Genomic DNA, 12,055 nt, shown 5'->3' on the forward strand with positions numbered 1-12,055 from the left:
TTATCGAATCATCACCGTAAAAACTGATAGTCACATTTTCCTGTTGGCAAAGAAAATTGTCCCTGTTTTCCTTAAGGTATCTGTGATGTTAAAAATTCTCATTTTTTTTTAGGATTGCAAACTAAAAATAAGGATACATATGTAGAACCTATCACTATACCCTGACTATTCTTGGAAGAATGAGATAATTGTTTTCAACATACATACACACATGATTGATTGCCATATATTAGACCCACAAGCTTGGCTGAAAAAGCTGTAACATGGGCTACATAGTTACATCAAAGAATAACACTAAATTAAAATGGACTGTTTTGTGTTATTAGGACACCCCCTGGCCTTAGAACCACTGAAGTAACTCTTTAACTTAAACAATGGCACAAGGTGTGATAGAGTATGCTTCAAAGTGTGCATTATGTTTATCCTACCATGCAAAACATTATCTAGTTACCATCACACTTGCCCAAATCTGATTCTGAGTACTACAAAACAAAAATCAGTACTAGTTAGTAAGGTTTCCCAGTAGGTGCATAACCCCCGTCATACTTTTTCAACCTCACACAAACGTTCATTAGTCTGGATCCACTTGTGCACTCTGCAAGGCATCATTTGTGCCCTCTGCAAGGCATCATTTGTGCCCTCTGCAAGGCATCATTTGCAGTATAAATTTGCCTCTGAATGCACCACCTGACCTCTAAAATGTAAAAAAAAAATTTCTGTGGGAGGAAGCACACAGAAAACCCCTTCATAATAATATAATAATATTTGCTTTTTATATAGTGCTTTATACTAGCGATAGGTCTCAAAGCGCTTTACAGACTTAACATTACCCGTGGTCAATGATAACCTGTCCCAGAGACAATCCCTCCAGTCCGCAGCAGTTATATACTGCGCCCAATGACAAGTTACCTCACAGGTACCCATTTAACCCCTGGGTGGAGAGAGGCAAGTGAGATAAAGCATCATGCCCAAGGACACAACGTAATGAACTAGGCAGGAATGGAACCAGCAATCCTTGGATCACGAGTCCGACGCCTCAGCCAATTAGCCACGCTCTCAAAATGAGAAAGATAACGGTAAAATGTCTCTTTTTGAAAATTGAAGCATGGGGGGTCTGCTTCAAAAACTTCAGGGCCACACTACTTCCTTTACAAAATTCTGGATCGGCCCCTATCAAGGTTTATCCGATACAGATCATACATGAGTTGAAGTTTCCACCAGAGATCTGGATGAAATATAGATAAAATATGGGAGTAATCTACTAACAAATGTAATAACTGATTAATGAATCAACTTGCAGCCATAAAATGAAGAAATTTGTTGCAACTTGCAACAGTCTTCAAGAATGATTTTTATAAACATCAAATCTTTGTATGCTTCAAAGTTACTTTAAAAAGGTTTTTTGATTTTTATGAATACTTTAGGGTAGGTTCTGTCCCTCTCATGTATTGTAAGATGTATACATTGAGGTCCATTCAAAATGAGACGTCTTTGAGAGATGACAGTAAAATGTCTCTCTTTGAAATTTGACATTTTGGCATAAATGTGTGCAATACCAATAATCTTTCAAAGCTGTCATTTGACTTTAACATGAGGTTCACTCTTGAGATGCATCTCTGCATTTGGTCGGATTCAGAATTTTAGATTCAAGTTCCGCAATGCATCATACACATCTTCCAGATCGTGTTGTGAAATCTTGTGAAGCTCCCTGTCTCTCAACTGGCTAATTTTTTTCTCAACATTCTGTAGGTGAAAGAAAGAGAATTTTAGATTACATACGTATGACACAACTAATAAATCTATAGACGTATCCGTACAAAACCATTTTCAGCTGCATTTGAAATTTAATTTTTGAAAGAAGCAACTATGCATTAATATCCAACCAACAGTTGGTCTCAGTCCCTAATATTAATGATCACATTGTTTTGAAGTATTCTTCTCTTCTAATTAAATTCCTTTAGGTACTTAAAACTAGCCAGTTGGTAACAATTAGCATGCTCATTTGATGACAGCATTTGCCTAGATTATAATATGCAAAATATGTTACTAATAGTAACATCTGCTGTGAAATGTTTTGTACAGGTATAGCCTAATAATTGCTAAAAAGTCATGTTTGCAGAGTAAAATGGGCTCTTCTTAAGGTATTAATAATTAAACCTGTATTGTGCATTGAAAGGGCCAATAAATGTACAGCATCTGTTACATCTAAAAGTCAATCAAAATCACAACAGGTATAATGAAATGACATCACAAACTTTGTAGGCTTGCATCTACCAAATGTTCATTGAGTTAGCATTTGGAGGCACAAATATATGAAGTACAGTATATGATTGAACCATTTAAACTCACTAAGAGGGTCTTGTCAAAAAGTTGTAAGTTTACTGTTTTAGATCAAGAGGTATCCAGTAAACCTGTCATTTTGACTTTGTGTGAGAGCGATGCAAAATATATCTTAAGGAAAAAAATCGCTCAAAATACATCTTTTGAGATTTGTACTATAAGATGTAAACAAACTAGTTAGACGTTTTGTAGGGTTCGTGATTTAAAACTCCTGATTTAAGTCCAAACTCTGATAAGCATCCATGTTTAATATCATGTCATTCTTTATTCTACAAAAACTAAGGCAATTAAGAAGAATCCTCTAGTATCATGTATACTAAATTGAACAATACAACTTCCAGACAGTCTTTAGACTTACTGAAAGCATTAAAGTAGCCTTACATTAACAGTCTATGGAGTACTTCATCAATGCTTTTTCCCTCACCTGTATGGAAGTCATTAATCTATCTTTATCTTCTTCGGTACCCAAAATGCAATCTCTCTTGTCCGGGAGAAATTTCTGTTGATGCATGAAAAGAGAGAGACTTGTGATCAAGTGATAACACCCAACGGTGTAAAGTGGTTATTGAAACATTGGATTAAACGACGACGACGGTATCCACGTATAACCGATGATTTGAGAATGAAATCATTGACAGCAAACATTCTTCATTTCAAATCTTCAAAACCAAACTGGAAATTGCAAACTTTGACAATGCCAAATGAGAGTCAGTTTAGTGAATCAAAATTGCTCGGATTTTAGGAAGCGATTTATTTCATAAACTGAATCATTTGAAGCCCTACTTGTATTAGCCATAGATGATCACGGATGAAGATTTTTTTACGACCAGAAAATTTTGGCCGAAAATGCCTCCCAGATCGCTGGAAATGGCACTTCCCAGGCCTTGTAAGTTGCATCTAAGCATTTTCTATTTTGAAATTACTAGTGATATCATAAAAAAATATGATCAAGGGAGGGGCGGTCACCCCCTTCGTCCCCCCCCCCCCCCTTGGCTACGCACCTGTATTCAGTACCTGACACCTTTCTTAAATACTGAGTGCAAAGAAGACACTAAGTTTGGCACCCTGTTCAACATCACTTCAATGCAAAGGTGCCTAACAGAATAATTTAGAAACCATCAAATAGCAGAAATAAATACATTATTTTGTGCTCAAATAATATTTGCATTGCAGCTAAAAGCCTAAAAGGCATAGCTTGTTGCTAACTTGACCACAACCAGCTGCTTAATCAAAGATGTAACAGTTGAGAGAGATGAGCATATTAATACATTTCACTATTTGTCGTCTTATTTTGAAGAAAAATTTAGTTGAACTTACAGCAAGCTTAAAATGAATGGCCTCCATGACTTTGACCTGTAAATGGTGACTAGATGTATGAATTTGAACTTTGACCTCTGAGTTCAAACTATCATCTTTAGAAATCATGATCTGAACTGGAATGCAAGATGGAGATTGCAACTGAAGAGAAGTCAACGAAGGGTTTGCTTGAAGGAGTGAGATCACCAGAGAATTACCATTGAACAGCCAATGCAAAAAGTTGTGATCTGTTAGGATATAAAATCATGAGAAAATAAAGCTAAATATGTTGATTTGGTGGATTCAAATGAGGATCTGAAAGCACTAAAAACAATTATGAAACAGCAAAACATATTGCAGTGCGTCATGTTGTCACATAAAATAACCTTTTTAAAGATTTTCACACATTTAGTTGAGAGTCACGTGTAAAAGATCTCATTCCTAACATCGAGATATGGTTCATTGCATATAACTTATTTGATCCCTTAGTGGATCAGCCTAAAGTGGATCACAGTAGGTGGTTTGTGACGTCATAACGGTATATGTTCTTCAAATGCTTAACATTCCTTTTTACACATTTGGCATGTTTCTTCAGCAGTCAAATGCACTTTATTTTAATTATTTTTTTAAAAACATTATTCTTCTCTGTTGATAAATTATTTGAATACATACTATATATCAAGAAAATTTAAAACATTTTCATTCAGCTCATATGACAAGATTGACATCATTCACTCTGCTGTTGGCCGGCGCTGTCACAAAATGTCACATGAAACCCGGGATGGGGTTGCTATAACCTATCCATACTGTATGGGTATTGGGAAGTGTATGATGAAAATACAATTGGACACATAATCGAACCTTTACAATTCCATACAACTTTCTAAACGATTTATTTCACAAAGCAGAAAATGAAGTACCTTGCTGATGCAACAATGTCATTGTTTCCTTGGTAACTACGATCACAGGGCATCTCAAAGCCACTTTAGTTTTCTCTTGGTCAACATCACCATCTTGAGCAGTTGGCATTCTGGTTGACATCATTCCCTTTAAAGTCTCTGACAGCCAATCACTGCTACACTTATGCATGGTTTCCATGGCAACAGAGATTGATTGATTTTGGCCAGCTCCATATCTACTGGAGCTCTGTGCTATGTTCATTCCATCATGCTGAGTGGAATCTGCAGGTTCCAGGAAACTTAAAATATCAACCCTCTCATAACCAATAGGAAAAATGAGCCCTGTATCTTTACTAGAAGGCTCGTCTCCAGCTGATGACAAAGTATTTTCAAATCTTTGCTGTGATAGAAAATGAGTTGATGAAAAGGGTCTCAAGTGAAGGTATAACTTGATTTCAATAGGGTGAGCCAGAAAGCTTTCACCATCTTCTATGGGAAACAGTAAAACCATATATGTATCTGGATTCCAATTTTTCAGTGGATGCACTATAGACTTTCCTGATTTTGAACAACTGCTAAGATTTTGTAATACCCTATCCTTAAATGGATCAGTCTGGCTTTTACAAGAAAGCATGTAAGCACAAATTTTCCAACTGTCATCAAACTTCCAATCAGATTTATTGGTAATTTTACATTCGATCATCCACCATTTTGTAGAGCCATCGTGTTGAAGAAACGTCCTCATTTCTATAAGAAATGGGTTGGAAATTTGCTTGTCTTTCCCACGGGACAGTATTGCAGCTAAGTGTCCTGCTTTAGTAATTTCAGATAAAATGGAGTTTTCAATCTTTGATGTCTGCCTGATTTCTTCAGTTTTTCTAGTCACTTCCTGAAGGTTAATCATAAGTTCCTTCATTCGTTGGCCAGCTTGTCTTGTTGTCAACGTAACTGTCTCCTCAGTCTGTTGGCCATCTTTAATGTTGAGATAAACAACTCTGCCATTCATTAGACAAGCAACAAATTTCTGGGCATCATCTGTTTGCAAAAGAAAGAGGAGGATCTAAGGTGTAAAAGGAGAAACAAACCAGTGGCGGAGCGTCCATACAGCAAGACTCAAAGACTCAAATGGACTGCTGGTGCCCTTTTCAGGTTTTTACCACTTTTTACTTATTTGCAATTGACTTTTTTATTGCGCTCTCATATACTTATTGACATTTGTCTCATCTGCAAATTAGCAAGGGTCATTTCCGGCGATCTAGGGAGTATCTTTACTCAAAAATATTCTGTATACGCTCCGCGCCAACCTGTGGTGGCGCTCCACTTAGATAGTGTCGAAAGCGCCCATACAGACCATTCTCGCCCCCCTGACCAATACCCCTAGCTCCGCCACTGAAACAAACCACAGCACATCACTGTCTTAAAATTATGATAGAGTTGCTTGTGTTGAGATGAGAACCACCAACCATGAAATCATCTTCCGTGTAACATATATCATAGTTGTTACCCTTGCATACTGTACCTATAAGTTCTATAACCAGGGACCACACCTCAATTTCATTAGAGACAAACGACTCAGAAAACAGCAGGGAAGGAATTTCAATAGAAATCTGACTTTTCATTTACATGTATGAATAAACTGTATGCAACGTACTGTGGCTTTTGAGAGACAATTCTCAGCAAAACTATTGCTGTATAGGGATAATCACTAACTAAGCCGACCGCTCCAAAGGACTTGTAACCCAGAGACCTGAGGATTAGGATCCAAATCCCATTCTAGCCAAAACATTTCCTTGCCATTTTCAAATAGGGTTAACATTGCTGAAAATTTCTTTCCAGAAAGTTAAAGTGATGAAATGTGTTAATGTTCGAGGAATATATTGCTTTGATTGTTAACAAAAACCAAGTCCGAGGAAGAGTGAGCATTATTTTAAGCATTTTAAGAGGCACCTCTGATGATGTTTAGCCACAGCGTAGTGTTTAGGTGCATGGACAGGTGTGCAAGCTTAAAAGGAGGGGGTGATCATATTTATCTCTCTTCAATAAGTACGAATTGCCAAAACTAATGAGCCTTGAAAAAGAGAATAATACTGTACCTTCCGAGGCTGAGAGGACTGGCAATTTTCTCACACATATGACGTCCATGACAGGATACCTTCTTGCAGTAAACATCAAGGATTTTCCCTTTGATGTGCTGCTCTGACTATTCATAAATTCCATCCTGATGCAAAACAACTCTTTTTTGGTGGAATACACCAAACAGTTGGAATTTTCAATCATCGGGGAAATGACTGGTCCGGAAACGAGCTTCTCTTCAATCAACGTCTTCAGCTTTGAATCTTTGTGAATTTGTTCCTTTACAGCGTACATAACAACGACTTTGCCTCTCTTTCCGACAAATATTAAACAGTCTTGAATATTCGTGTCATTATTCCCCGAATTATGATTGGTCAAACTGACCCTTGAAACAAGAACCGCTGGTTCTTCCAAGTCAAACAGGACAGAGACAGTTGCATTTGGCAATTCACATTTCAAAGGTACACTGAGAATTTTCCCTTCTGGTGTCCCTATAATAATAACCTCAGATCCTAAACTGGTACAATCAGAACCAAAAATGTGTGAAAAAATCATTTGGTTAATAGAATTTAAACCAAAGGGACTTGATACCTCATCATGTCCATGTGATGATGTCAACTTAAAACCACAAATTTCAGCCTTTCTGTGTGTCATCCCTGTCCTTGTGAAATGCAGACTCTTGTAGTTTTTGTCTTTACTATTTAAAGGAAGATCCATCCTCAACTCTTTGATAAAAAATGATGCAAACATGTACGTCGAAGAGGCTGTAATTCTTTGGATGTCAATGTCAGTTTTTGGGTTGGGGGTTGTGTGGAAAGATATGATGTAACCTTCGAGACATGTAGCCATAGCGACCAAAATATTACCCAAGAGCAGACAATCGACCAATCGTGCATCTTCATGTAGAACCTTCCCTTCTTGAATGTACACAATTTCATCCTGAAACAGTTTACCACTTCCTTCCATTCCCACATTGTCAGTTGTTGCATTATTGTCTGTGACATCTTTAAGGTCAAAGGTCAGTAAACTGTCAAAGATTGCTTCATTGTCTGATCTTTCCTTTTCTCTTTCCTCCTTCTTGAACCTTTTTGATGACATATCTTCAACCTCATCTTCTGAGCTCCTGTTTCATATAAAAGTAACAAATTCAAAATTACAGTAGAAAGTAGCTAGAAAGACATCACATGCATATAAAGGTGTAAAATGAAACGTAACATCTCTTTGAAAGTGACTCAGTCCCAACTATTCAATTGGATGGAAAAGTTTACACAAACTTAGATGCCCATCATGCTAGGAGGGCAAACTATGATAAACAATTCTCAAACTTTACTGAACTCCATTTGTTCTACTAATATAAATGACAGAAACGTTTCCTCCCAACAAGGTTGTTTGACACCAATTTTGACATTCCAATTTTGACACCAAGTTTTATCTCATATTTTTGAGGCTGCAAATATTAGAAAAGCTTCTTTTATTCATTTTACAGAGCTGGTTCAAATTTTGGGGGGAAACTTCTTGAAGTAAAATATCTGTTTGGTGAGTGATAAGGAAGTAATAAGTATTTTTTTGAATTACTTACATGCCATCAATTATCAATTTAATTCATTTTCAAATTCAATTCATTCTTACAGAATTGGGGAAAACAAAAAATGGGAATAAAAGCATTTGAGGAATTAAATTCATGGATAGATAACGAGATGCTGCATCACTTACTTTTCATGTTTCCTTTTACTTCTATCATTAGTGATCCTGGCAGTTACATCAAACGTAACAACTTTATGATCAGACTGTATGCCATACAGTATCAAAGAACCGTCCTGTTTCTGTAATAAATCAGTGTGGTTCAGCTCCTCTGGAAATATGAAAATGATCTGCAACAAATACAAACAAATTTGGTTGAGTAGTGATCATGTAGCACCATCATATTTTTGGTATAGTGGTACTCGATACTGTTTGTTTATATGCACATTTAATCCTTGTTTGAATGTTGTTATCCATATTGACAGAAGTTACTTAACAAGAATTTAAATATTTCTCAAGTTAGGTTGAACCCAGGACCAACACTACAAATTTTGGTCATAATGTGTTGATCATTGGACTCACTAACTAGCTATGAGTAGCAAACTTTGTAACGAATAGAAGGATACTATGAAAGTATTAGCCCTCACAGCTTCATGGCTAATGTACAATAAATTCGACTGCACAAAGGGGTAACATTTAGTGCAGGTTGTGAAGTACTGCAGTAGCATAGGGTACCCTTTCCGCGAAACTGGAAAACATTTCTCTCTTGATTGCAAACAACGAGTGCTGTGTAATCAGGGATATTTCTTGTGCAAATGCCTCAAAAGATCATCATGTCTACTAATTTTCACATTGATAGCGACGGCGCAAAAATATTTTCTGAATTACAAGTACCTTTCGGGATAGTTCTTGATAGAACACTGCAGACTGGTTGGTTATCAGAAACCAAAACTGTAGGCAATCTTTGAAATCGATCCGTCTTACTTTAGCTCCAACTCTTCTGGAAAACAGTTCTAACGTTTGAGAACTGATTGTAGCGATACTGCTTGACATATTTCAGGATATTTATGCATTTTCGATTAAAACCTCAATCTAGTTGTCTAAAATTAGTTCAAAGTAACAGACGACTGTTAATCTGTCAAGCTATACTGCCCGCCGTTTATCATTTCCAGTGACGTCACATACGACCACTTCCGGATTCTTGAAATGTTGTGTATATGGTCATGACTATGAGCTTCTCCCTGCAAGCAGTTTCAGAAAATGTCGTAAAATAATTTCAACAACTACATTACTTTTTTATTTTTCTGTAATTCAGTTAAGTCTAGTTACAATAAATCAATTGATTGATATCAGTTTTTCATCACATTAGACAGTAGTTTATTTGTTCTGAAAATCTTTCTTTCCGAACTGTACAGCACCGTGTATTAAGTCTACAAACCCAGAATATGAAATATGCCACCTCCTGTGTAAAAAGGTTATGATAACGTTACATAAACTATAATAATGCTCAACCAACCGATTGTGCTACCGTAGCTGAGAATAAAAACTAAACACTTTGAGAGCTACAGATGCCACTGTCTGCTTATGGAATTATCTTGATAACACGGTTAAAAATGTCCCATCACTTGCAATCTTTTCTAAAATCAGAAGCATTTACTTTTATCCAATTACTGAACAGTTTAAGATGGCTAAGGTAATACATATTTTTTGGTTTCTTCTTTTTCATTTTTGTCTTTTTTGTCATTACGTATATGATAATTCTTTAAATTGTATAATGTTATCTTATGTAACGTAAGTACAGTTACATGGTTTATTTGTGTGTGCAACCTTTGTTTTATTGCATGCATTGTTCATTATTTTTTTTATTTTCTTATTGTCTTTGTACGGGGGGTCTGCTTCGTAAGAGCCTCGGCTTTCTCAGACCTCCTCCACTTGTCACATACATTTTCTTCTATTATTGTGTAATATATTTTGAATGTGGAAACAAATAAATGAATGAAATGAAAATGAATGCTGTAAACATACATGCAACAAAAATATTTTTGTCAAATTGTTGGTCCATTCCCTGCCTTAGCAACCCCCATTTTCTTAGGCTTGTTTTAGAATCCAACCAATGTTAATAATTATGACATGCAGTACAAGAGAGTAGGGTATGTGGGATGGCAACATGAATAGCACAGTTCTACTTTATGCTACTTAATACTTAATGTTTCTACTTTTCAAAGAAATAAAATTGTCAGAAACGTGGACACATTAGGACAAAGGTTCATTCTGCCTCAATTTGGTCATATTTTATTATTTTGTTACTCCCCTCCTGCCTTCCTTCCTCTCCCCTCCCTTCTGGCTGCACTACTGACCTTGTTAAGACCCTCAGTCATAATAGATGTAGTTCTTCAGTTCTGGGTGATATGAACACATAAAGATACATAGTTTTATTAGTGAAGGCAATCATTGTTGCCCATTGGGGCTTTTTGTTTACAATATTTTATACTCCATAAAAGAAAAGTTAAGCCATGATATATATTCATTCCCCTTTTTCTAGGTTTACCATATTTCTTTGGTTGAAAAGTAGGATACCATGTCCTGGGGGAGGGGTCTAAGTTGAGGGAATACACCCACCCAGTTGGATTTTAAAGATGGTTGCATTCCAAATGGTGGCATATATACTGCTTAATTCCCCATGTACTGTGTAAAATATTAATGTCAATACAATAGTTCAATTATGTTTGAAACAGATTATGACATTCTTCTCAAACAGTCACTTATAATGATGCTCACTACATTTGTACGTTTGCCTGTCGTATTAACAGGAATATTTTTTTAATGTCACAAAGACCTTTAGAAGTTTGCGACAATTTAGTTTGCCTATGGGACAACATATATTTAATTATCAGAAATTAGCAGAAGGTGGAAGGGGAGGGGTTAGGGGGATAGCACAGTGCTTCACAAAATGGAAAACTTGTTTTACAAGTGCAAAGGTTTATAGCAGTTTTTGTACACAGAAAACATAGCATTGTTTAGGAAAGCCTTTAAAGCTGTAACATAAAATGTTAACACTAAATTATTCCCTGGGGTGTTGGGAAGGGAAATAGGAGGCGGGCTTAACAATAATGGGGTGAGTAAATTTCTAGGAACTAATCTGTGAAATGTTTCACTTCAAATTGTCTTCAAGTTATCTTCCTTGATCAAGTCTACTTTTTGTACTTTATTATTACTTTTCTACAAGGGCGGCGGAACCGGGGGGGCACATGGGGTACGTGCCCCCCACTTTCCTCAGGTTAAAAATGTGCTGTCTCAAGTTAGCAAGAGGCCAGGGAACCAGAATGAACACTCGGGAAGGGCCGTTTCCGGCCATCTGAGGGGTTTGTAAAACCAAAAATTTTCTTGTACGCTCCGCGCCAACCGATGGTGGCGCTCCGCTCAGATAGTCGTGCATACAACTTTGCAAATCCTGGCTACGCCCCTGACTTTTAATGAATTTCTGTGGGTCAAACTCAAAGCTATTTCGAATGGAAAAAATTTGTTAAGATATTAACAAGAAATGAACTCTAATTCGGAAGATTCCTACATTAGCAACAAGCATGATTTCACCTCATTTTGTCTCAAAAGAAAACTTGTTCCTTGTTTCCCAATTTGCACATTGGATATTGCAGTGCTAGTATGCAAATTTTCCTTGCGGGGGGGGGGGGCGTTGATGGAGTGATGTGTATACGCAAATAAGATAATACAATAACAGTTATAAAGGGTACTAAATATAAGGCTGCATCAGTCCAATCGAATTTCGAGTGCCCTTTGATGTCGGTGCCCCCCCCCCCAGATTAAAAGTGCTTCCGCCGCCCTTGCTTTTCTATCAGTTTGATAAATTAATCTTAAGATAAAACCCTGTATGAGAATCAGACACAAAAAAATTATGTTTCAACAAGTCA

The 12,055-nt window shown here is 36.7% G+C and overlaps 1 protein-coding gene across 1 annotated transcript; it reads right to left on the reverse strand.

The window, feature by feature from the left end:
* Positions 1-114: 114 nt before the first annotated feature.
* On the reverse strand, positions 115-9,223 carry LOC139963005 (uncharacterized). Its single transcript, XM_071963456.1, has 7 exons — positions 9,024-9,223; positions 8,322-8,479; positions 6,629-7,731; positions 4,557-5,570; positions 3,658-3,884; positions 2,765-2,839; positions 115-1,743 (listed from the first exon to the last, which is right to left on the reverse strand). Exons 1-7 carry the CDS (start codon positions 9,180-9,182, stop codon positions 1,633-1,635), a joined length of 2,847 nt encoding a protein of 948 aa, XP_071819557.1. The 5' UTR covers positions 9,183-9,223; the 3' UTR covers positions 115-1,632.
* Positions 9,224-12,055: the final 2,832 nt, after the last annotated feature.

The sequence above is a fragment of the Apostichopus japonicus genome, chromosome 21 (assembly GCF_037975245.1).
Source record: "Apostichopus japonicus isolate 1M-3 chromosome 21, ASM3797524v1, whole genome shotgun sequence".
NCBI lineage: Eukaryota > Metazoa > Echinodermata > Holothuroidea > Aspidochirotida > Stichopodidae > Apostichopus > Apostichopus japonicus.